The sequence below is a fragment of the Sinocyclocheilus rhinocerous genome, unplaced genomic scaffold (assembly GCF_001515625.1).
Source record: "Sinocyclocheilus rhinocerous isolate Xijiao unplaced genomic scaffold, SAMN03320098_v1.1 scaffold1569, whole genome shotgun sequence".
Taxonomy (NCBI): Eukaryota; Metazoa; Chordata; class Actinopteri; order Cypriniformes; family Cyprinidae; genus Sinocyclocheilus; species Sinocyclocheilus rhinocerous.
The window spans coordinates 166,755-194,415 of NW_015663506.1; the positions used below are offsets into that span (position 1 = coordinate 166,755).

A 27,661-nucleotide genomic window follows, 5' to 3' on the forward strand; every position below is an offset into this window, starting at 1 on the left:
ACATTCAACTTTCAGCCTCAATACCACATTTTACACATTTAAATGTGGAGGATGAAATACATATTGATTGCTGACTGAAAAAGTTCCCATTTTGGATAAAATGGGAACTCAACATGACCTCAGCTTGGTCGCAATCTTCAGGAAAAATTGGGAAAACGTTCAGAGCTTAACCAGAGGGCTTCAGTACTGGAAATAAATTGCTTAACTATAGCAACACAACACTGACAGTTTTGCTGGGGTGAGAATTGAAGTGTGTAATTTCTGCGCAACTAGCGGCAACAAACAAAATTGCAAAAATAATGACTTCAATCATTTCCATGTCTGTATGGATGGAAGTCAAAGGATGAAATGCCTCGGTACACTGACTAAACAGGTTTTGTGTGGAAACAAAACCTGATCTTTAACATGCACGGCATGACATATTAATTTTAGAGGAAGGTAACTCATTTTTTGTAGCATCTCCAAATATACAAGCCACAGGAATTTCTCCACAGGTATTTACAATACAACAGATGGGGTTTACGGCACTACACATTCATTTTTAAGGTCTCCAGACTTGAAAAGCACTTCATATATATATACACACAACATTGAAACAATCCTGGATTATTTAATCCTACAAATGATTCATAAAATGTCTGTATTCACAAATCCCACTTCAAAAATTGCAGTTCAACTTAAATTCACATTTGTTTTTGCCTTTATAAACCTCGATTTGTTCCTCACATTTAATTTAAGATGAAATCAAATCCGATCATAGGCTTTTTTTTATGAACGAGGCCCCTAGTGGTTGAAAAAGTAAAATGTAAAGTAAAATGAGTGGCAAAAAGTAAATTTTGGACCCTTCATGAGAGTTTACCATACTCACAGAGAGAGCGTATGGTAGAGGAGCATGGGGTGGATTTCATTATCAGCACATCTGTATTCACATCCAAAGAAATAAAGCCACTGTATTTCTCATACTACTGCAAAAACACGATGCATATAAAAATATCCTATAAATAATTCTGCTGTATTATATTCAATTACTTAAACTTAGATTGTGGGCTGAATTGAAATGTCTCAGCATGCAGTAAAACTGCGAGCGCGGCTTATACATCCTCATATCGTTTGTTTTCACACTGATTTTCTTCTTCCTCTCAGTTCTGAAAGTGAATACAAGAAGCTAATAATGGATTCTCTGTGTTACTCTGCATGCCACAATGACATGCAAACAAATCGTACAGGTGTGGTGCAAACATTCCAACTCCATCAGTCGGTTTCATTATTCATGTATGAGATGCACTGTTGTAAGGTTCCCGGTGAGCAAAGCCCTGGAGCAAAGCACAGGACCGCTGCATTAAACTCAATCTGACCTAATGAAAGATTGGAAAGTGGAGGATTTCATTGGCTTTGCTGTACCACACCACAGAATACGGACCGGAAAACGTGAATTCACAGTGAAAGCGATAGCAAAACAGGACACCGGTGACATGAGGTACTAGAGAGTCAAAAAAAAGTAAAGTGTCTTTTAAAATAATTATAAAGTAGGACCATCGGGAGCACAACAAAGGCTGAGTAGGAGAAACATCAAACTGAGATTTGTAATATGTGCACATTATAGAATAGAAATGAGTCAGAATTACTGAAAATACAGGACAGCAAAAGTACCGAGAGAAAACAAACTAGGTGCAATGCCATTGGCTCAAGGGTCATGTGATGCAGTGAAGGATCATGGGTAGAAATTAGAGACCAGTGACCTCAGACGTCAGCCTAGAATAGTTAAGGGAAGAGGAAAAAGGGGAGGAGTAAGGAAAAGATAGAAAAAATAGATAACATAAAATAATTCTGAAAGCATTCGACACTTCTGTACAAGAATGATAGCTTTTTCCGCCTTGTTGCTCTCCGCGTCGAGTAATAAGCATGCATTACCGTCGATTCAGTTAAGCAGAAAACAATCAAGCTCCCATCAAATGCAAAAATAAAATCTCTTCCGCTTCTAAAGAAACACAGTTTCCAGCACCTCCTCGATTCTGACATGCGTTTGTACTTCGTTACAACATCTGCATCACATCACTAGCTCCTTGCCAACAGCATTGCCAGAAAATGCTATTGGATGCAATCTGCTTTTACATTTTTTTTTTTTTTATCTTTGCTGTCAAACTACAAGACTTATGCAGCAACCATACTGAACTAATCTAACAAATTTAAAATAATAAATAAATATATAACAAGATTCAAGCATTCGGCATGCTAAAATACCACACTAAAACACTGCATAACATGAACAAATCATACTACAGTTGTCCTGCTTTTCTTTTTTACCATTTTTTTTTTTTAAATGTCAGTAGTCTGCCTATATGAACGTAGCTACTGATGAAGTTAACCATGGGGTTTAAGGGAAAGGTTGGTGAGTTCTAAGGGAAGATTATATATATGTTTATTGGGAATCAGCTGCTGATAGCTTCAGATAATGAAAGCAGTTTGGGGCTTCAGGATGTAGTCATTGATGAGGGGTCATTCCACATGGCGGCCACGTCTCTGAACCTGCCATCAGAACCGTGGGAAAGCAATATGCATTAGTTTGGCCCCGGCCGCTACCCTGCAAGCCTCAACATCACACACAAGAAGAGATTTAAAGGGCCTGTGGCTAAATATCTTGGATTCCCCAAATACACTGCTCTGTACACAGTGTGAAGATCCTATGTGAGCTGCTTTTTAGAAACTGTTGAGTTAGAACATCATAAAAATGTTATGTTACTGCAGTTTTGGAAACACTTTTGTGAAACGTTGACGGGCTCACCTTGCGTTGATGAGGTACTGGGCAAGGCTGATGTTGGCGGGGGTTCCTGTAATGGTGATCTGGCGCTCTGATGACCCTTCCATGGCATTAGCTATTTTGATCTGCGCTCCAGACATCTGACGGATCTCGTTGATTTTGGTTCCCTGGCGCCCGATTATGCAGCCTATTAGCTGGGAAGAAAGCGGAAAGGTTCTTAAAGGACTGTCAAAAAGAAAACACAGTTTGTGTTACAGAAAGTATGCTTCTTTTTGTAGTATTTGCAATGGAATAGTTTTGTGACAGAAAACTAAACCATGTCAAAATGGAAATTTTTATAATTCATTTTTTTTATCATTTGGAAGCAGGGATTCAAAGAATTGAAGAATCAAATAAGATCCCACTGGATAAACTAGAGTCGGAAACTTGGAAGATGGAAATTTAAAACACTGAATCGAGTCACACTTACACTACTGTTCAAAAGTTAAAAAAAAGATACTTCTATTCAGCATGGTTGCATTAAATTGATCAAAAGGGATGGTAAAGACTTTTACATTTTTACAATCAATCAATGAATAAATGCTGTTCTTTTGAACTTTCTATTCATCCGAGAATCCTGAAAAAAATGTATCACAGTTTCCACAAAAATAGTAAGCAACACAACTGTTTTTGTCATTGATAATAATAAGAAACATTTCTAGACCAAATTAGAATGAATAGAATGATTTCTGAAGGAACATGTGACACTGAAGACTAGAGTAATGATGCTGAAAATTCAGCTTTTCCATCATAAAATGTTACAAATTATTACATTTAATTTAATAAAACGAATTGAAAAATATATTAAAATAGAAAAAAGTTTAGAAATAGAATATATTCTTTTAATAGAAAATATTAATAGGAAAAAAAACTCCTTTCAAAAAGAAAAAAAAAGTACCAATCTCAAAATTTTGAATGGTAGTGTAAATCACAAAATAAATTGACTTGTGGCTCCAAATTAGATACTTGTCAACAACAAAAACAAATAAAAAACAAAACAATACTTTGACTTCTGTTTGACTTTGACTTAGATTTGTTCTTAAGACCCTGACTTGGACTCTACATCAGACATTTATTCTCAAATAAACTGAAATTTATTTCTGTCATCAGTTAGGATTTTCTGACAAGGGACTGGGAGTCAAAACGGAGCATCAATCATTATACTCACATCATTGGGAATGGTGAGTTCATGAGTACTGGCCGGGGGACTGGCATCCAGACCTGGATCAGAGAGCAGAGGGAAGCTCGAGAGACAGCCTAGGATAAACAGCACTGCATACACACGCTGGAAAGTGTCAACACTCAGTGTGAGCTTTAGAAGACTGTGGCCTTAATGGACCAGGTGCAGAGTGCGAGGAACTCTTAGTCCTCCTGAGGCTTTTTTTATGGAGGCCTTTTTTCACCTTAAACTAACATAAATATCTCTAGCGGTTCTCACATCTTGTCTTCTGTCAAGGTAAACTTTCCTACAGTATTTCCTTGGTCTAACACAAACGTATATTAGATATGTTTGATATATGTGTGAATAGCAAAGCATGTTCTGCTCTCCACATGGCATTGGGTTTGCCCTTAGCTTGAATAAGGCAGTGTTTATCAAGATGAATACGTAATGAATGGCTTGATGCAAGATGTGTTGTGGTCTGTAAAATCAAAACACTGATATGCTTCTCTTATGCCAGTTTCTGAAGGGCAGGAAAGAACACATTTTGTGCCATTGGTAATTCCTTTCGAGCATAAAATTCTACACCATTAGTCCCCTGTACGTGACAATGTTGCATAAGCAGGAAAACCTCACTATCTTTTATCCCAGGTCTTAGCAGTACAGGATTAGGCGCTTCATAAAAAGTTTACCAAAAAATAAAAAAACTACAGAAAAAAAACAATGCAAGGTGAGTTTTTTTTAGAAGTTGAACCTGAAGTTCAAAAAAGTAGAAAATAAATAAGGAAAGAAATAATGGGTAGGAAGAATGAAACAATTAATGGATATATTGTTTAATAAAATAAATAAATAAACAACATAAAACTAGCAAATAATATAAAAAATGCTAACAAAACAAAAAAACTATTAAAATAAAACACTTAAAATAAATAAACACTAAAAAATAAAACAAACAAATAAAATCAAAAACCCTAACAAATAAAGTAAAACAAACAAACAAAAAAATTTAAAATAAAAATAAAAAGCACTGAAAAAATAAGAACTAACAAATAAAATAAAAAACAAATAAAGTATTTTACAAATAAAGTAAAATAAAACAAAACATTAACCAATAAAACACTAACAAATAAAATAAAAAAAACACTAACAAATAAGATAAAACACTTACAAATTATAAAAACACTAACAAATAATAAAATAAAATAAAATAAAATAAAATAAAATGCAGTAACATATTTTTTAAGAAACAACACCAAAAAACTAAATAAGTTTTAAAAAAAATCCACAAAGTGAAGAGCAACCACCACGGGCATGTCATGATGCTTGACATGGAACGAGAAGGAAAGAGAGAGAGAAAGACGAAAAGAGCGTCTCTACAGGTACAATGAGAAGGAAACTTCAAAAGGGCTCGTGGGTACGTACCAGGAAAAGCAGGGGTGGTCTGTCCAAGGGGGGTAAAGGGGGTTTGCTGCATAGCCAACTGGTGGAGCTTGGTCAACTGCTGAGGGTTTGGAGGGACAGTAGAGCTAAGAGGTTATTGTTATAAGACAGGTCACACCAAGAAATCAAGAAACTAAACTAGAACAAAGAGACAAAGAGGATAAGAAGCCATGACACACTGTGGTGGAAGAAGAGCAAAAGAGAAAGCTGAAGAGATAGAAACTTTAGTAGGACTTGGCCTGACTTGGTGGGTTAATCTTATCTGATCGCTAAATGATCTGTGATAAGCTCCATCTTGGGAAAAAATGTCAGATAAATGTAGCATTTTAAGATCAAAGGGGAGTGTAGTTTATGCTTTTTTGTAACCCGAGTGGCTCAAAAGAGTCTAAACGCATTAGAAGGTGGCGTTATTAACAAGGATAATTTGTCGCCTGAACCACGAGTGAACCGTTATCCATCAGAGATATGAACATGTAAGTGCGCGGGTAACCTTCAGAGGACACGCAAGCCTATTTTACAAACAGTCTTTGAACCACAGCAGACTTGCGCTGGGTGTTGTTGTGTACACCCTCTAAATCTGAGTTTAAAGCAGGTTGAAAGGGATGTCCAATCTTGACTTGAGTTATTGCAGTGTCAGCAGAAGCGTCTCTAAGCATCAGTCACTGCCAATCCTAAATGAAAAGAACTAACACAAGGCATCTCTCCTTCTCTCTGATAGATATTCATTCAGATCATCGGTGAGGAAAACACAGCTATCAGGATTAAAGAATCATCTGGATTGTGAGCGTGCATCGATTTTCCTTTTTTATTTGACCCGTCTCTTCTGTACAGCACAGTGGTCAACTTTTATTGTGTTCATTTGTGCTTTATAAATAAATAAATGAAATGAAAGGAATGTTTGATTAAGTCTGTGGTTCTCAAACTGTGTGATGCGTAATTTTGATGTTGTATTGGAATTTTCAAATGGTACTTTTATTTTCCCACATTTGCCTTATCTTATATACACTTCTGTTCAAAAGTTAGAGGTCAGAAAGATTTTTTTTATGTTTTTGAAATAAGTCTCTAACGCTGACCAAGGCTGCATTTATTTGATCAGTTAAATACATTAATACTGTGAAATATTATTACAATTTAAAATAACTATATTAATATATTTTATTCCTGCGATGCAAAACTGGATTTTCAGCAGCCATTACTCCAGTCTTCAGTATCATATGATCCTTTGAAATATGAATAATAATAATATGCTGATCTGCTGCTCAAGAAACATTTCTTATTATTATCAATGCTGAGGACTGTTTGCTGCTTAATATTTTTGCTTTATTTGCAATTATATATCTATTATAATATTAAAAATATCAATTTTGAACAACTGCATTAAGTACATGCTGAATAAAAGTATTAATTTCTTAAAATCTTACTGACTTTTGAAGTTTAGAGTACACTTTTAATGCAGCTTTGTGCATGTAAAACTGTAATGCAACAGGTAAGATGCAAACAGAAAATAGTTTGAAAATCCAAATTACAGCTACTTTTAATGTCAATATAACATCAAATCCAGTTGCCTCTGCAAACAAATGATGCTTTTTAGTCCTTCCACAGAACCGGCATTATGTTTCTCATAGAAATGTTGATTTGCTTAATGGTGAATTTGCTTAACACTAATCAAAGTGTGTGAGGGCGAGTCTTGTATGTAATTCTATGCGGACTATCTAGAAAATGACAAACACTGTCATTTCCTCCAACAGGCCAAGTCCTTAGAAGTTTGGTTTACATTTCGGAGGGCTGAGGTTCAGTACATTTTCAGATTGCAATGCGACCAAAATTACACATCAGAAACGTCATATTAATATTACTGCTTAATATTAATAGAGAGGTCCACGCTGAAAACTACAGAGCCATGCAGACTGCTGACGGTGCTAGGAGGGGAAGAGGGTGGATGGCTGGGGACTCACATCTGGGTGTGGAATGGCATATTGTCCCTGAATTGTGTAGGCCTGTGAAGACAGAGAGAGAAAAAAAGAAAAGAAATATCGAATCAACATTTTTGCAAGGCTGCAGGACCCATTAAACACACGAACTAACTGATTCATAACCGCTAAAGGATCTATTAATATTTTACAGGGACATTTGGTTTCAAAAGCTGAGTTTTCTTTCATATTTTATGTGAATATTTTTTATGACTAGTTATACAGTAATAATATTCGGCGCTTTAAATAATTGAGGCTTTTCTACACAAATTTACAACACTCCTGGCTTTTCAGATCTGTGCGTCTGTTCAAGTGCACACTATGCTTAAAATATATTTCATACTGTCTTCAAATAACAAACACGTTTCTTGGGTAGGTAAATATACCTGACAATAAAAGCAAATCTATTTCTGAACCATCTGAATAGATGAATATATAACATCCTTCACCAAGTTTTCTACAGTACGTCAAATTCTGAACCTCATCATATTTTCAAAAATAAGAGATAAAAGAACATCAATTTAAAGTGTCACACTGATAATGATGTTGTATATTTCATGTAAAAAGCCATGATGTGCTATCTCTATGGTCATGTTGGATGAAGTGTCTGTGAATGAGTTACGTTAAAAAAGATGCTGAGAGCTTTGTTAAAGGATATTATTATTCATCATCAAAGGAATGTTAGATTAGTGGAAAAAAATTACAAACACATTGTATTTTGTTTTGGTTAGCAAATGAGTGGGGATGACTTTGAAAACCATGTTTAATAGCATATCCCTTCAATATTTATAACTTGACATTTCAAGTTTTGTTGGAATCTCAAATGAATGCAAATCCAGGTCGACAAACTCTATCGAGAGTTTCTTACACACATCTTGTGATGTTACAAGCTTTGAAAATATGAAAAGGATATGATATTTGCTCTGAGAGGGAGGAGTTTATTTTGCAATAAGAGTGAACAACATCAATCGAGAATTAAAATGCACTCAAAGCAGCCAAAACGCAATCACTGGCATGTGAAAGGTGAGGTATGCAATTTTGTATTTTTCAGTGTTGAAATATAATCTTTCTATCCCAGTCTAATATGCAAAGACTTCTAAGGTTTCTGAAGGTTGATTTCCTGAAGAGAATCATTACATTTGAAACATTACTCTGTTTGTAAGTGCAGCAAAAGTGTAAGTGAAGAAAAATAAGAACATTAATATGCAATAATAATAGATTTGTCCTAATTTATTGACCTTCGCACAGAATTTTAAGGCAGTCAGTTGCATGAATTTGTGTAGAGTTTTTCACTCCTTATAAATATGCACCTCATTCCAAATGCTTTCATGCTTTATCTTTTTACAGTAACTTGTAATGGGGCAAAAAGTTTGGAATATGAAAATGAAATGAAATCGAAGCACTCGAGTTCAAAAATGTACAGAACTGCACACAAGTGAATTTAAAGTGAACTAAAGTATTCTAAAACCTCTTAGAATGCATTACCGCAGCAGAAAGACAAAAACATAAAAAATATGCATTCATTTCATTTCCATCTCTGCTTAAAATTCACTTTTTGGATAGCAGTAGAAGGCAGACTCTCCTTTATTGAGTCCCGATCTGAACTCTCATTGACAATCTAAAGCTCCTCTCTCTCTGCAGGCATTTCCCTGGTTAGGATGGTGTGACAGCATGCGAGTGAGAAGGTGAGAAAACCTGAGTGAACTAACAGGCAGTGGCTGGTGCTGCAGTAAAAGGCTGAGGTTGGCTGCGGACGCCGCCAGCGGGTCGGCTCTTACCTGGCCACCTGAAAAAATGACGGGGGTGGAGGCGGGCTTTGGGCGGTAGGGAATGGTGGCACCTTTCGGTGGGGACTAGGAGAGGGGAAGAGGTAAGAGGCAGAAACAGCATTAGACCAGGAGACAGGTGTAGACAGGTGTGCGTGGTGGAGTGTTTCTGTGGTAAAGTTGTACAAAAGTCAGGCAGGAGCACAGATGTTGTGAGACCCCAAGCGCTTGAAGATTTGTATTTTCTAGGCTGTGTGTTGTGAAGCTCAAATGGTTTACTCTACAAAAAAAAAAATCCATAAACCAGGAACAAAGTGGGCAAAAGTCAAGCTAAAATATCAAGGTGCTGCAGCAAAAAGTCAACAGAGAAGGGCCCCGAATGGAATACTTTCTGACTTTTTTTTTTACTTAAAACAATGAAGTACACCATTGTTTAAAAGCTGGAGGTTGGAAAGTATTTTTATTGTTTTTGAAAAATGTTCATATACTCACAAAGGCTGCATTTATCTGATCAAAAATACAGTAAAAACAGTAATATTGTGAAATATAATTATAATTTAAAATAACTGTTTTCTATTTTAATATATTTTAAAATGTAATTTATTCCTGTGATAGCAAAGCTGAATTTTCAGCATCAATACTCGAGTCTTCAGTGTCATATGATCCTCCAGAAATCTCCAGAAAAATTTTGAACTGGTGCTACAGAAACATTTATCATTGTTGAAAATGTTATCGTTTTTTTTTTTTTTGCAGTATTCTTAGAAATAGAAAGTTAAAAATTATAAATATAAAATTATAAAATAAAATAGAAATAGAATAGAAATAATAGAAAGTTAAAAAACATTTTGAAATAGAAACTTTCGTAACACTATAAATGTCTTTGCTGTCACTTTTGATAAATTTTTGGCAACCTTGAAAAATAAACATTAATTTTCTTAAAAAACAAAACAAAAACAAACTGACCCCAAACTTTTAAACAGTGCATATATTTTACAAGTCGTTTTTTAATTAGTTCTGAATGCAAAACAGTTTGCAATAAAGCAATAAAGGTGTCGAACAGTCATATGCCATGATTATATCACCTCATCACATTGCATGTTTAATTATTATTATTAATAATTGCATGTATATTTAAGTCTGAATCAAGTCCAATCAAATAAAGAGAAAGAGAATTTTGCGTTCATTTTCCACACTGGAAATGAAAAATGGCTTTGTTCAAAAGGGAACACCACCAACTGAATGCTAAGCAGTATACACTGTTTTATTTTGCAGTTGTATATGTTAAAATGTGTAGCTGATAATATTTCCAATTCATTTGTCACACTAGAAAGGTCCAATCAAGCAGATTGAATTTTGGGAACAATACTAAGTGAATTGTTTTGCACATTTGCAAATGTTAAAAAATAGTTCTAAAATTTCAGCTACACACAAAGGAAGAGACAGTACCTGTTGAAGTCCCAGGTGATCTGATTACTTTAGAAATATATCTGTGGCTGTACAAGCCAAGAATGAAAAGCATTCAATAACGCCCAATCAGAGCACAATTCACCTCAGCAGGAGATCAGCCCTACACGTCATTGGTGGATAAGAATAACATTTAAATCAATAAACTGAGAAAAGGTGTAAGCAAGCCAACGGAAGCTTTGTGTTTCTCATTAATCACAAGTAAAACAATGTAGTCTCTCTTTGGCAGGATGGCTGTAATGGAGTGTGGCTGTGTGTACGGTTGTGCATTCACCCCATTGTTATTGTCATAAAGAATGGATTTCACCCCCAAAAAAAAAAAAGAAAATTCATTCATCATTACTCAGCTTCGCAGAGTTCCAAAACAGACTTACTTTTTCTGTGAGACACAAAAGGAAAACGTTGTACTGTATGTACTGGTAGCTCTGTTCTGAGCAATTACAATGAATAGGGAATAAAACTTTTCAGCTTTAAAAAGGAGGCAAAGCCATCTTTTTTGTATCATAAAAATATTATAAACACGACTTATGCACCATATCCAAAACTTCTGAAGTCAATAAGTGAACTTGATCACACCTTATTCATTGAAAAGATCTAAATGTAAAGAATAATTTGTTCATTTTCTTCTATATTTTGATGTACATCAAAGAGAAACTTATTATCAAAAAATAAATAAACGTATGTGGTTCTATCCATCGGTTGTTGATTGGATGAAGACAGGTCACATGACTGCATAAAACACATGCATGGATGAATAGTTACAGTAAGATCAATAAAATGCATTTAGAAAACAGATACAAAATATTTAAGCATAATTTTCAGATTTATGTATTTGAATTGCATATAAATGTGCAATTTGTATGATTTTTTATCATACAGGTAAAAAACAGGTAAGATTTCTGTAATAGCATTAAACAACATGTGTTTTAAATACACAATAACTAGGTTTATCAATCATCAATAAATCTATTACTTTCAATCTCATACATTTTAACTAATTGAATATTGCTTGTTCCTCAGCTAGCCATATTTGAACCATGTTCATACTTTTTTAACTGAATACATGTAATTTTTACAGTGAACTAATTTATGCTAAGCAATTTAAATGAATGCATTCTGATTGAAATATGATTATTTAAATAAAATTACATACATAGTTAATAACTTAACCATGCCATGATTTATTTTGAGTGCAATCATTCTCTTACATGTTTTATTTATACATGACTGACGAATATGTATCACAAGATTATTAGTTTACTTATGTTAAAACTGTGTAATCCAAATAAATAGCCATTTTATATGCAATTCAAATCTTAAATTTAGGGCAACTTTAAATGATCATACAGCTTCAGAAGTTGAACCTTGATGGTGCTTTTTTTTCTTTTTTAACTTCTTGTGTTCAACAGAGTAATGAAAGTCATATGGGTTTAAAACAACATGACGAGGTGTAAACAATGAAATCTTTTTCATTCTTATCCTTTAAACAACACTGTACAATACTGTACCTCCAGCATGACCACACATATCTGTTTGACACACTGGATGATGGCTTCTGGGGTGCCGGAGATTGTCACTGCGCGCTCTGTGGAGTTAGGCAGCATGTCCCCTGCTACCTGCACCTGAGCTCCTGTGGACTGGATAGAAAAAGAAAAAGAAAAAGAAAAAACACCAGGCTATGATTCAGAGCATCCGCTGCTGATGATGGTGTGATCTGCTCTGAGACCGCACTGCTCTCAGGGGAACGCTGGGCCAAATGTTGCCATCTGCATGCAAGCATATGTTTCCGTTGAAGTCATTTAAAAGTGAAGAACGAAATCAGCAATGTCGTGATTTCCATTCAACATTTTTTTAGAAAAAGCAACTCTTGGTGGATAGAAAGACTGAGCAGGGACCTGGTTACACTGAGAACAGGATGTGTCTAGTGAGATGTTAATATATTTACATGATTTGTATATATTTGTGAGTTTTGTGGCTTTGCCAAGTTGCATAAGCCAGTAAAAGAGATCTGACAGTCCATGATCAGAAAATAAAACTCAGGGCAAAGTTTCATACCTCTCTCATCTCTTTGATTTTTGAGCCTCCTTTGCCGATGAGGGAGCCGCACTGACTGGCGGGCACCACGAGGCGCAAAGTGACAGGGGGCTTACTGGTGGCTGGGCTGTTGCTCATGGAGTTGATTATATCCTGAAGAAATGTCAGAAATTAATAACATAGATAATAGATAATACAACTTTAATGTGGCTGAAACAACAGAATATGGCTCATATAATAAGAATTCCGAGTTGAAATGACTGTTTAAAGTTTTTTGTGAAGCTGTGTGTGCACTGAAGCCAGACTAATATTTTAGTGTCTTTTGATTTGTGCCCATGAAGTTCCAAATAAAAGGAGAAAATAACAAAATTGGATGAAGTACTGTTCATTTCAAATGCATTTAATACATTGGATTATTTAAAAAATAAAAAGGTATTGCCAATTTCTTTTTATTATTAAGTATATTGAAAAAGTTTGGGGTCAGCAATTTTAATACTTTTATTCAACATGGATGCATTAAATTGATTGAAATGGATAGTAAGGACTTTTACATTATTACAAAAAATCTGTTAAAAATGCTGTTCTGCACAACAAATTAGGCAGCACAACTTTCTTTAACTTTGAAAAAGAAAAAGAAAAAGTTTCTGAAGCACCAAATCAGCACATTAGATTTATTTCTGAAGGATCATATGACAATGAAGACTGGAGTAATGATGTTGAAAATTCAGCATTGCATCACAGGAATAAATTACATTTTAAAATATATTAAAATACAAAGCAGTTATTTTAAATGGTATATTCATATATTGTATTTCATAATATTACTGTATTTTTGATCAAATAAATGTAGTATTGGTGAGCAGAAGAGACTTTCAAAATCATTAAAAAATTTTACCGACCCCAAACCTACAGTACCATTATCGTTAACATCCAAACATTTTGATCAGTTTTGTCAAAGTGGTTTATGTTAAGCGAGATTTTCATATACTGTATTCAGGACAGCACCTCTTCAAACTTGTACGCGATCATAGCGAAGGCCTTAAAGATGGCATCTGTGGGTCCAGTGATGGTGACGATCCTCTCAGGACAGTTTCCTTCTGAGATGTTGATCCGAGCGCCGCTCTGTAGGATGCCAATAGTCAAGTTAACCCTCATATTCTTGTTCTGCTTCGGGTCTGAGAGACTCCAAGCCCTTTTAACAGTGCAAAACCACACTTAAAGGTGCAATTTTAAACTACTTTCATCTATCCCATCTTTAAAAAGGGTAATAAGCACATTTTAAATGACTACTATTATTTTTACACAAACAACCCGGAGGTCAGTGTGATTAAAAAAAGTTAATTCTCAACAGAACAAGAGGATTTTGGTAAAAAGAATTAGCAAAAAGAAACATACCTCTTCACGCATCTTCTTCACAGTTTCCCCTTTCTGTAACAAAAAGAAGAGTGGAGAATTGGATTCAGTGCTTTTACACAAACAACCCGGAGGTCAGTGTGATTAAAAAAAGTTAATTCTCAACAGAACAAGTGGATTTTGGTAAAAAGAATTAGCAAAAAGAAACATACCTCTTCACGCATCTTCTTCACAGTTTCCCCTTTCTGTAACAAAAAGAAGAGTGGAGAATTGGATTCAGTGCTTAAAAAACACATATACACACATATATATGTGACCCTGGACCACAAAACCAGTCTCAAGTCGCTGGGGTAAGGCGATTTTCTCAATATTTAGATTTTTTTGCACCCTCAGATTCCAGATTTTCAAATAGTTGTATCTCGGCCAAATTTTATCCTATCCTAACAAACCATACATCAAGTGAAAGCTTATTTATTCTGCTTTCAGATTATGTATAAATCTCAATTTCGGAAAAATTTACCCTTATGACTGGTTTTGTGGTCCAGGGTCATATATAATATACTGAATATATATAATATACTCTATCTATCTGAATCTATATACTGTATATACTGTATGTATATATATATATATATATATATATATATATATATAGTCAGTATTTAGCATACCTTTCCAATGATGCTTCCAACTTCCTGCAAAAAAAATAAAAATAGAGAACCAATAAAATCATTGCAAACGTAAGCATTTTAAACATTCACAATTGTAAATGAACACATTTCCTCATGAAAATGGCTATATTTTATATTCATTCCTTGTTTACGGAGATTTAATGAGTCTAAAAGGTCACTGGTCCTGACAACCCTTGATTCACCTTGGCCTGAAACAGTGGGTCAGGAGAGGACAGATCCCTGAGGCACACAGCAGTGACATCACAAGCCCACCCCCATCCACTTCCCTCTGTATTGTACTGCTCTGCGGGCTCAACTTACCTTGCCATGCATGAGAAGCCGGATGGTCAGGGTCACATTCAGCCCACCCTCTGACTGGACTTTGTTGGGTTCCATACTAGGAGTGGAGGTGAAGCAGGAATATGGTCACGTGACAGGAAATCCCCAGGAGTAGGACGAGAATGATGGTACAGCAGCCAACCAGTCACCTGCACAGGGGGGATGGGATAATCACAGACAAGAGTCATGAAGAGCCCATAGACTTCCAAATGAGAAAACAAGATGGTCGCAGAATGTTTGGCTCTGCTCAGGAGCGAAAGCTCAGAATTAAAAGAATGCTCCTGGTTCAAAAATTCGCATTTGGGACATAATGTTGTTTGTCACAGAAAATATTTTTGACTTGTCCCAACTCATTTAAAATGAATACACTATTATTCAACGGTTTGTAGTCTGTAATTACTTGATGAAAAATACAGTAAAAACAATAATATTACAATATAAAATGACAGTTTTCTATTTTAATATCATTTAAAATGTAATCTATTCCTGTGAATTCCTGCAATTTATTCAGAAATCATTCTAATATATTGATTTTGTACTCAAGATTTTTTTTATTATTATTATTATTATTAATGTCAAAAATAGTTGTGCTGCTTAACATTTTTGTAGAAACTTTTAATATTTTTTTCAGGATTCTTAGATGAATAGAAAGTTCCAAAGAACAGCATTTATTTGAAGGAGAAATCTTTCTGTAACATAAATGTCTTCTTTACTGTCACTTTTGATCAATTCGATGCATTCTTGCAAAAAAAAGTATTAATTTCTTGTAAAAAATATATTGCTGACGCCAAACTTTTTATGTAAAATAAATAAATAAAATTTAACGTAAATAAAACACTTTGAAAAGAAAGCATACAGTGTTTTCCAGAGATTCTAAATGTCTAATTATTGTTCATTCCTGTAAAGATTGACTATAACTCACTAGTCTCATGTTAACATGTATTTTAAGTTTTGTGGCCTTACATTTTATGTACAGTGTGTGTTTTATTGCCTGGTGAATTTTCATTTAAATTACCTTACTGTCAGCATGATTGCTTTTTTTTCCTCTCAGTTCTCTGTGATAATCAACATTATGCTGTTAGTATATACTTATTGAATATGGAACATTCCTTTAACTCTACACGGCAACATAATTAATAGCCTTTTATATGCATAGTTTGAACACAAGAGGGAGCACTTTATAAGTAATCAAAGTCAACTTAATATTATATTCATTGCCAGGCAGTAACCTCAAAATAGTTTCATAATCTAACAGCTGCTGAGATCATTCGGCTTGTTGCACAGCTGAGCCAAATATTTGCCAGCGTAAGAAGATACATGTCTTACAAAAGCGACATCCCAACCAAACTGATCTCAGTTAAATCTTATAAATAATAAATTAATAAAAATAAATGCATTAGGAATCTAGACTTTACAGCATCAATGACCTGATGCTCAAAAAGGCTCTCACACACGATGACAATATTACAAGTAGGCAAAGATAGAATCTGCATAAAATTTACACAAATTAATACAATTCTACACATTTGGGTCCAAATTAATTCAAAGTGTTTACATAGTTATGATAAAGAGAGACCAAATTAAAACAACACACATAAAACCCAATTTTCAAATCATTTAATTTAAAATTTTCAATGAAATATAATGCTTTTTTTTTTTTAAAACTTAAAACGTATTATTGAGGATAATTTAGTTGTGCTTTCAGCCAGAAGCATCAAGTCCATTCAATTCTGCGTAAATCTGCAGATTTCTGTGGGTTTACCATAAACAAGGTCATATAAAACAACTTATTTAACATTCAGCTTAATGGAATCTGTATTTTCTGTCTCTCTGATCCCTCCGATGATTTCTCATGCTCAGCCGTTATAATGAGTATCTGTCTGCGCTCTGATGAGGGAGGGGAAATCCTAACTCCTCAGCACAGCTTCAGACCTGTCCCTTTTTCGGTGATTTACGCCGTCATGTGGGTCTGGGGATCAACAACGATTGAGAGATTGAAACATTAAGCCATTTCAGTACAGCTGCCAGCCCTTCATATGAAGCGCAGGATAAAGAGAGAGCAAAACGTGAATGATGGTGACCGTAATAAAACCCCGGTGAAAGAGAAATAGTGTACGCGCTCAAGGAAGAGATGTGCGGAGCAAAGTTTTAAGCACAAATTTGCAGGTTATGTGTGAGAGAGATGCATAGAGAAAGCAGAGGAAAGATCAGAAGAGATTCACATGGGTATATGAGATGAGCTGCCAGCTGTCCGCAAATCTCCTGCTTAGCAGAGATTGCATAAAAATTCTAATCTGAGCTAAGAGCACACAGAAGCAGCAAAACAAATGGACACAAGTGAACCGGCTTGTACTCCTACAAACAGGAGCGCTCCATTTTAACAAGCCCCAGTCCTGGGAAACCCTGAAAGAAAGAAAAGGAAAAAAAAAAAAAAGTGTTACTGAAAGCGAAAGTATTCTTGCAGATAATATAATACTAATGTAATAAAAAGCAACTTAGGTGTATTTAAAGTATTTAAAGAAAATAAACTTTCAAAAGTTTATGAAAACTTGCACATTGTCATAATGCACATGGTAATAACGTCAAATTTAAACTTTTACTTCAAAGTACATTTTAGATCATTGTTTTAATATTTTATACTGTTTTTATAAGTGCACTTACTGTGATGTATTGACTAACATACTAAAGCACAAGTCAAATTGATTATAATTTTAACTGTAGCATGTTATTTCATATTACATTTAAAGTTAGTATATTTTAAATCTACTAAACTGCAGCTTTCAAATATGTAAACAAATGTATTTAAATAAATGTTATATAAGTTTCTTCTGAATTGGCATTAAAGTAGTATTATTTTAGTATCATGCTGTTATAGTTTTTATTAATATATATTTTTTTTTCTGTTTTAGTTAATTTTAGTTTTAATTTTAGTTAAAGTTTCACTAATTATGTTGTGTTTGTTTTTTACATTTTTACTAAATAGTTTTTTAACTATTTTAAAATAGTTTTTTAATAATTTATTTCTATTACAGTTTTAGTTTTAGCTATTACAGTACATCAAGTTAAACTAAATGAAAATGAGTCCTTGGCAACTATCTGAAATAAAATACATTTAAGTTAAGTATATATTTATTTTTTATTCATTTTTTATAGCTAGTTTCCAAGGACTCCAGCTATTTTTTTTTCAAGTGATTTCAAGTAACTACTTTTTTTGTTGTTTTAGTTTTAGTTAACTATAATAACCCTTCATATTTTAGTTTACCATAAATGACTGTCAGTACCATATTTCAAAGGAAATATAACTTATGAAATTACATATAAAAACATACTTAAGTCCTACGTAGGTGGGTCACTCTTAAGTTCAACTAACTGTATTTGATATAAATTTAACCAACAATACATTTTCATTTAATTGCATTTACATGCAACTGAATCTCCTAAAACATTACATTCAGTTCACATTTAAGTATATTCTTTAAAATTCTTTATTTCTGTAATAAGTACTCTTTTTTCAAAAGTATGCTCATAGTTCTTTTTCACAAGAGAAATCAAAAGAACTCTGAAGATGGTCTAATTCAGAGAACTGCTGTAGCAATTCACTCCAAAAATAATGAAAAAAAGAGAGAGAGAGAGAGCGAAAGACAGACAATATAATTACAAAGAAAATTGGGTTGCATACAACACTTGATGCTTTATTATTCTTCTAAGTTTTCATTGAAGAAATATCTTCTGTCATGGTGTGTAGACTCTCTCAAACACACCGCAATGTTTTGGAAGCGACAACCATATTTAAATGCTGGAGTAAATCCTTTTAATTACAATAAGAAAGATTGCACTGTATAAATGACATTGGAAGTATCTGATTTTTTTGCGAGTGAATTTGTTGCTGGATGTAGATATCATTGTGTGTAAGGAACAGGATTAAGAGGAGTGACAACTGTATTTATCTGCATGGTGACGGAGAGCACTTCTCCTCATGACTCACTTAATGTAGTTCCTCATCCACCTCAGATGACTTAAATCTCAAATGCCTTCAAGTTCAACCCTGCATGAAATCTTATCTAATTAAATCAGCCTGTAAGACGACAAACAACACAGAGGCTGTGGGAGAAGCGCTAACACCTTGTGGCAACTTTACGAATACACCAAATTTGGATCGAGGAAAGGTAATCTTATCGTTTATGTGATGCTAATGCTCCATATCTGGTGCTTCAATGAAAAGCTGCATGAATAACATGAATATTATTACTTAGATGATCATGTTTAGTGAACCGTTAAGAATGCCCGAAGGACTACATTTTTAAAGTGCTCCTTTCTTTGTATATTTTGAGGTGACATAAAAGAGTGTTTCCTTAGGCACGTTTACATCCCAGGGGTTGATTTAAATACACAAATATTATTTTTGTCATATGAAGGTCACATTTAAAATGGTCTAGGAAACATTTTTGCCATTCCTTTATCATTCATTAAAATAATAAAATGATTAAATATTGAAATATTAAAAAAGAAAATATTCAGAATTTGAATTTTATAACTGCGATAATCCAAAAAGAATGTGAAACAAACATCGAAACAACTTCAATTTCAATGATTTATATACATTTGTGCACAAACTTTGACAGGCCATCTTTACCATCGATATTGCATGCTTGATATTAAAGGGGTCATATGATGTTGCTAAAAAGAAAATTATTTGGTGTATTTGGTGTAATGAAATGTGTTTATGCGGTTTAAGGTTCAAAAAACTGGATTCGACGAACGAGCGTCCGGCGGGCTTGCAGCAACCACATGTGATGACCCTAGGCTGGACTCCGCTTCGTCCACGGTGAAAGCAGATCCAGCGATCCACAGTGCAAAGTTGATGTATTTCCTCAGCGACCAGAACGAATCAGCTCCAGGCATGATGAAGCGGATATCGTCCTCTTTTGTTAACTTTTATAAAGAATATCTCTTTGGATTTGAGACTTTAGTCTTTGCAACTTTACAGATCTTCTTTATGCACCAAGAGCTTGTAACACTTCAAAGAGAAAGGGAAAATTTAAATTGCATCATATGACCCCTTCAAATATGAAACATTATATGTCTTTAAAAAAAACTAAATATAACCAGCACAAACTTATCATCTGTAATTTTGTTTGCAGAAATTGTGACAATATTATTTAATTATGTGCATTCAGGATACATAACTAGGCAGGAAATTAGTCATAGTAAGACAAATGTTTTATCTCAATTTTTCCCCAAATATATTTGATATAACATACATTTTATCCTCAAATCCATATATATATATATATGTATGCATACTAGCAATTTTTGTGTGATTTTCTTTTTGTTTGTTTCTGTGTGTGTGTGTGTGTAAAAAAAAATTTTTTTTTAAAAATCACAAAAATTGCTTGTAAATTTTACAATTAATTACAAAGAAACGTGATATTTTTAAGTGGAAATATTAAAAAAGTATTTTCTTGCAAAACATACTCCAAAAATCTTTATTTGCAACTTTGAAAAATATATTTTTTTTACAGTGATTATATAGTGAAAATTGTGTTTAGTTCCAAAAAGTGATCAGGGAAAAAAACACCCAAACAAAAAAACAGAGATGGTCGGGGTGAACAACAGCGGACATCTGAACACTACATCTGTGTGCTGATTACAGCAGTCATCAGAGCAAAAGCAATGGATGCATACACACACTCATGTTACCTTAAAAGGCATGTGTCCTTTCAACCACTTTCTATTGATGTTGGAGTGTGTGTGTTTGGGACACTGCAAGCACTTTTCCGAAAGTATGAGCAGATTAAAAATTAGCTGTTGAAATACTTCACATTTTAATTCTATTTTATGTTAATCATAAGTCTGATATCTTCCCGGTGGTAGATAAGCTCAGTCTTTGCTGAAGCACAGGATATAGAAAGTGGGTCAGCCCTTCCTCTAAAGAACTTCTGGCCCCTTCCTCTGTGGTACCTATTGAATTAATCACGCTTTACGCTTGGTCAAGCAGTGCTCCCAAAATGCTCCTTTTTCCATCTCTCTCCACTTTGCTTCAAACGCAGCACAATACGGTCTCATATTAATTAATATAAATGACTAAACAGTCAAACATGGTATACAGTACCTGTGAAAATTGATTTCAATGAATGAACAAAAACACTGAAACATGATGTTCCACAGAAGAAAGCACTGTTAGCGTTAACTAAAACTGTAACTAAAATCTAAAATAATTTTTATTAATTGAAAGAAAGCTCAAATCTAAACAAACATTAATATTGGATGAGAAACTTGAACTTAAAAATATTAAATGAAAATTTAAACTTATTGACAATTGAAACTAACTGAAATTACGGTGGCCAAAAGAGCTCAACGCGCTGCAACTTAAAGGGGTCATATGATGCTTTCCTTTCTCTTTGGAGTGTTACAAGCTGTTCGTGCATAGATAAGATCCCTGAAGTTGCAAAGACTAAAGTCTCAAAACCAAAGAGATATTCTTTATCAAAGTTAAGACTCTGCCACGCCCCCCTAAAACGGCTCGTTCTAACACGCTCCCACATATCTACCTCACTATGTGGAAATTCTTTAAAAAAGCATCATATGACCCCTTTAAGAAAACACATGCAAATAAAAAAAAAGCACCAGCAAATTAAGAAAACATCTTCATTAGTTTGACAGCACATGTGCTGCAAATACTCGCAACACAACCCAATACAGAAACGCACTGCAAATACTCACAACAAAAACCTGCTGCAAGTAGCACAGACCACAACGGAGACCCCAACGATGCTTACGAAAATTAACCATGGATTTTTTATAGTAAAAGTGTAGTAACCATGTATTGATTACCATTTGTATAACCACAGCTGTACAAATACTATGGTAAACTATGGTTAATGTGGTTAATTTAACATGGTTTAACTATAGTAACCATTTTTTGTTTGTATTTATTTTTCATATAATAATAAAAATATCAAGTCACCTTTATTTATATAGCGCTTTTAACAATACAGATTGTGTCAAAGCAGCTTTACATTAAATAATAAATCATATTATTTCATAATATTATAAAATAAATGAAAAAAATATTAAATAGGAAAATAGTGTGTCAATAATGCAAAAGGACAATAGTAAACACACACACACACATATATATATAATATATAGGCTATTTATTTATTTTAATAGTAAAAACATGGTTAAGTTTTTAAGTTGTAAAAGTAGCCAGCTTACATAACATTTCACAGTTACAGTAATTGTGTAGTATTTCGTCAGCTTATTTAGGCTAATAATATCCACACACAAAAAAAGCTAAGGATTTATATGATCAAGATGTTAAAATAAACAAAAATCTCACCTTTCAGAGAAGAGATTGATAAGCATGTCCCAGGTTTGTCACTTGTTGCGGTTCCCTCAAACTTTTCCGATGTGGTCTGTGCGTATTTGCAGTGCGTTTCTGTTTTTGCAGCACATTTGTATTTGTTTGTGTGTTGTAAGTATTTGCAGCGTGTTTCTGTTTTTGCAGCACATTTGTATTTGTTTGTGTTGTAAGTATTTGCAGCGTGTTTCTGTTTTTGCAGGACATTTGTATTTGTTTGTGTGTTGTAAGTATTTGCAGCGTGTTTCTGTTTTTGCAGCACATTTGTATTTGTTTGTGTGTTGTAAGTATTTGCAGCGTGTTTCTGTTTTTGCAGGACATTTGTATTTGTTTGTGTGTTGTAAGTATTTGCAGCGTGTTTCTGTTTTTGCAGCACATTTGTATTTGTTTGTGTACACAACCCAATACAGAAACGCACTGCAAATACTCACAACAAAAACCTGCTGCAAGTAGCACAGACCACAACGGAGACCCCAACGATGCTTACGAAAATTAACCATGGATTTTTTATAGTAAAAGTGTAGTAACCATGTATTGATTACCATTTGTATAACCACAGCTGTACAAATACTATGGTAAACTATGGTTAATGTGGTTAATTTAACATGGTTTAACTATAGTAACCATTTTTTGTTTGTATTTATTTTTCATATAATAATAAAAATATCAAGTCACCTTTATTTATATAGCGCTTTTAACAATACAGATTGTGTCAAAGCAGCTTTACATTAAATAATAAATCATATTATTTCATAATATTATAAAATAAATGAAAAAAATATTAAATAGGAAAATAGTGTGTCAATAATGCAAAAGGACAATAGTAAACACACACACACACATATATATATAATATATAGGCTATTTATTTATTTTAATAGTAAAAACATGGTTAAGTTTTTAAGTTGTAAAAGTAGCCAGCTTACATAACATTTCACAGTTACAGTAATTGTGTAGTATTTCGTCAGCTTATTTAGGCTAATAATATCCACACACAAAAAAAGCTAAGGATTTATATGATCAAGATGTTAAAATAAACAAAAATCTCACCTTTCAGAGAAGAGATTGATAAGCATGTCCCAGGTTTGTCACTTGTTGCGGTTCCCTCAAACTTTTCCGATGTGGTCTGTGCGTATTTGCAGTGCGTTTCTGTTTTTGCAGCACATTTGTATTTGTTTGTGTGTTGTAAGTATTTGCAGCGTGTTTCTGTTTTTGCAGCACATTTGTATTTGTTTGTGTGTTGTAAGTATTTGCAGCGTGTTTCTGTTTTTGCAGCACATTTGTATTTGTTTGTGTGTTGTAAGTATTTGCAGCGTGTTTCTGTTTTTGCAGGACATTTGTATTTGTTTGTGTGTTGTAAGTATTTGCAGCGTGTTTCTGTTTTTGCAGCACATTTGTATTTGTTTGTGTGTTGTAAGTATTTGCAGCGTGTTTCTGTTTTTGCAGCACATTTGTATTTGTTTGTGTGTTGTAAGTATTTGCAGCGTGTTTCTGTTTTTGCAGCACATTTGTATTTGTTTGTGTTGTAAGTATTTGCAGCGTGTTTCTGTTTTTGCAGCACATTTGTATTTGTTTGTGTTGTAAGTATTTGCAGCGTGTTTCTGTTTTTGCAGCACATTTGTATTTGTTTGTGTTGTAAGTATTTGCAGCGTGTTTCTGTTTTTGCAGCACATTTGTATTTGTTTGTGTTGTAAGTATTTGCAGCGTGTTTCTGTTTTTGCAGGACATTTGTATTTGTTTGTGTGTTGTAAGTATTTGCAGCGTGTTTCTGTTTTTGCAGCACATTTGTATTTGTTTGTGTGTTGTAAGTATTTGCAGCGTGTTTCTGTTTTTGGTTGTGTTGTGAGCATTTGCAACACGTGCTGTCAAACAGATGAAGATGTTTTCTTAATTTACAGGTGTTTTTTTCTATTTGTATGTGTTTTTTTATTTGTAGCGCATTGAGCGCTCTCGGTCACCATATGAAATTTGAAGCATGAAATTAGTATGAAGTACTAAATTTACTAAAAAATAAAACCTAAATAAAAATAATGCTAAATAGAAAAATGACAAGCACATAACAAAATTACTTAAACGAAAATGAATCACAATATAAAAATACAAGCTAAATGAAAATATTCATAAATATGGCTTTATTTTACAGTCCTGTTCCGCGTGTATATACTATGTACTTGTTATACTGTAGTAATTGCAATAACTGGGTAATAACTAGGTACTAACTCTGAACCTAACCCATGTAGTATTTTCCAGTACTTAGGTAAGTACACTGTACTTAGATTCCAGTAGTTAGGTAAGTACAGGTAAGAGCATATAATGCAAAATAGAGTATTACATTACATTATATATTACATTACACTGCTCTGCCCCCTAAAATATGACTGACTCAAAATGGCAAAGTTACAACAATTACAATAAAGATCTGCAGGTGAACCTAGAGCTGCTAAAGTTTTTCTTCATTCCCAGTGTCCGTGTGTTTTACTTCACCTGCCTTCAAATCTCACAGATTATTGCCTGAATATACGCTGGTTTTATTGGTGTATGTTAGAAGTATTTTAGACTATGTTATATTTAAGATGATAAAAAAACTGCTATGCCTTTGCCATTCTTGACCAGTGCTGATTTCCTAAGAGAGTGGAAGTTAGAATAAGTGGATACATGGAGTGTACAAAAAAAGACATTTCAAAGAACATTTAAAAATGGTGTTTGTATAACACTGCTAAAACAGGAGGAGAAAAATAATAACCTTATTGCTTACAATAGTGTGACCTTGTAATAGGGAATATAACAGGAGACAGAACCTAAGGCTGCAATTCACTCCAACACAACCAGAAACAAACAAACACCCCACTTCCTCGAAAATGACCACTGCGATTTAAGCAGTTCTGCGATGAGAAAATAAATCAAAATGCTTTTTCAGACCATAGGCTGTTTTTATAATTAATGCGAAACGGGAAAAAGGTCTTGAACATCAGAAGCAAAAAGACTACATAAACAATTCATTTGTCAAATGCTCAAAGCTATTGACTCCTACTGGCTAAAATCAAACAACAACAAAAATGTGGCTACATTGGGGGCACAATCATGATAATGAGAAAAGTGAAATACTGGAATAAAAACATTTTACCAAAATACTCAACCACTAACATTAGAATTATGTGCAATGATGTTCACAATCTAATGTGTTTTTAAGTAAAACGGAGTCAGATTGGAGGACAGAGGTAAAAAAAAAGAAAGAGGGATGTGTCACTTTGAAAATGATCACAAAGAACATGCATTAAGAAAGTAAACAGGCTCAATTTTGAATGTGACAATATATTAACAATTTACCGTTGCACAGTTTTTTTTATTTTTTTTGGTCAATATCTGGTTATATGTCATGCAAGGTTTCATTTAAAACCAACAATGTTTTTTTATTCTGTTTAGGAATCAAAAACTAGGTGACAAAAAGATTAGTCAATGCTGGCATGTTCTTGCAAACTGCTGACACGATGTTACATTTCTATAAAACAAAGTAACAAGTATATCCAAGTAAAACAGGACATTTAGTCAGGAAAAAAGTAGGCTGGGACTGGATTTGATTAACAACATGGACACTTCAAAGATTATTTTTTTCTTGGAATAATGTTCAACAAGACCAGGAACCAATTAGGGTTTTTCAGGGTAAACCTGAATCATAAAGACGTAGATCAGCAAGTGTGGTCCTCTCTGACAGAAAGAGGAGGTAAGTCCCTGTACAAGTGGGCTGGCAGAGGGGCCTGGACAGATCAAGCGCCATGATTTATCGTGTTAAACACATCACTAGTCCTGTCAGTGTATCAAGGGCGAGAGCTTAACGAGAGGCGACAGTGTTTATTGGAGACACTGGCTCATGCGAGATTTCAGGGCAAATTATAGCCCGAGGCAGTTTGTCTTTTCTCTTGCTCTCGAAATCACAACCATGGGCGGGCACGAGGATGAGAGACAAAAGGCAACCAGGAAGAAGGGAGGTAACGGAGGAATAATCGTCAGTATAGTGCGACGGAAGCAGCACAGTCATTCTTCAAGAAAAGTTGTCAAATACTATTTTCAGAGAGGCCAAAAGAAGAGCCAAATTAAATTGTTCATGCTGTCTAAACTATTTTTACTTTTTTTTTTCATTTTGTCCTGATTTAACCCATCTCAGTACAACAAATTTGGTAATTTTCTGGTTTCAAAAAAATTCTAAAAATATCAGAACAAAAAAAAGTGATTATTCAAATTTTAATAAAATAAACATTATATAAAAAACACGCTATGATAAAATATCAGAACAAATCTAGCAATAATTTTTTTTACTAAAAAATTATATAATTAAAAAACCTTTCTAAAAATAATAAAAAAAACATTAGCAGAAATCTTGCAATTTTCTAAAAAGTGACTACTAAAATATTTTTGTTAAAAATATGTATTTAAAAAAAACGTATATTTAACATTAGCAGGCCCACACGAAATCTATGCCCATGCTACTCTGCAGAATTGGAACACCTGCCAATCAAAGGTCTACACATTCCCTATCCCTTGCATGTTTTTTTTAATAATTAGCTAATTTGATAAATATTTCAATTTGAGACTTATTTAACAAAATCCCCCAAAACAGGGCAGAAAACATGAAAGAAAGAAAAAACGTTCACAGGTTCCATCTGTGTGTGGGCGGAAGGGTCATGCAGAGATTTTAGATGAATCAACAATATTTGTACTCAACATGAAAATGACAATAATCAAAAAGAGAATTTACAATTGTGGGTAAAGAAAAACAAGAGGATTAAATGTTGCATGTGTAGTGCAACAGAATAATATGATTCCAAACAGGATTATGAACCCAGAGCAGAACACGTCCACTGAGATTTACAGCAGGATCAAAATGATCAGAGGAAAAAAGTAAGTCTTTATAGACATGCAGTTTTTGCTTAATAACATTCTGTAATTTCTACTATAATAAACAAATAGCAGCTGAAACGCTCAATCCGATTAAAAAAAAAAAAAAACTGATGTATATAAATAACAAGTAACAGACCACCCACTTCTGATGTTTTGACTCTGACATTCACAAGACTTCACAAATGTAAAATATGTGCAAATGGTCCTCTCGATACAAATTTTAAGATTTGTATTATGATTGAGAGAGGATAGAGAGGATATTCTCTCTGTGATGAGGTCCTTATGATGGGTCATCGCTCTAAACGTGGGGAGGAATTAAATTAAAACCTCTGAATAAAGAGCAGGGTGGGAGCATTTGATCTGCAGCCATTAGACACACAGAGAGGGAATAGATAATGCATGATTCCTA

At 33.9% G+C, this 27,661-nt stretch overlaps 1 protein-coding gene across 14 annotated transcripts in view; it reads right to left on the reverse strand.

Moving 5' to 3' along the window:
• Nucleotides 1-895: 895 nt before the first annotated feature.
• The window catches only part of pcbp3 (poly(rC) binding protein 3), a 69,536-nt gene continuing 42,770 nt past the window's right edge, over nucleotides 896-27,661 (reverse strand). For 4 of the 14 annotated variants that reach the window (XM_016539228.1, XM_016539227.1, XM_016539229.1 and 1 more), the window contains 12 exons: nucleotides 14,976-15,142; nucleotides 14,655-14,678; nucleotides 14,196-14,228; nucleotides 13,636-13,752; nucleotides 12,652-12,783; nucleotides 12,105-12,233; nucleotides 9,076-9,219; nucleotides 7,352-7,393; nucleotides 5,379-5,457; nucleotides 3,966-4,018; nucleotides 2,783-2,952; nucleotides 1,978-2,526 (listed from right to left, as the gene is read on the reverse strand). In XM_016539228.1, the coding sequence (XP_016394714.1) occupies nucleotides 2,472-2,526; nucleotides 2,783-2,952; nucleotides 3,966-4,018; nucleotides 5,379-5,457; nucleotides 7,352-7,393; nucleotides 9,076-9,219; nucleotides 12,105-12,233; nucleotides 12,652-12,783; nucleotides 13,636-13,752; nucleotides 14,196-14,228; nucleotides 14,655-14,678; nucleotides 14,976-15,050 (1,053 nt within the window). In that variant the 5' untranslated portion in view covers nucleotides 15,051-15,142 and the 3' untranslated portion in view covers nucleotides 1,978-2,471. Of the gene's footprint in view, nucleotides 1,753-1,977; nucleotides 2,527-2,782; nucleotides 2,953-3,965; nucleotides 4,019-5,378; nucleotides 5,458-7,351; nucleotides 7,394-9,075; nucleotides 9,220-12,104; nucleotides 12,234-12,651; nucleotides 12,784-13,635; nucleotides 13,753-14,025; nucleotides 14,059-14,195; nucleotides 14,229-14,654; nucleotides 14,679-14,975; nucleotides 15,143-27,661 lie in introns of those variants that run through there. The other 10 variants (XM_016539237.1, XM_016539236.1, XM_016539241.1 and 7 more) reach the window with 10 other exon arrangements.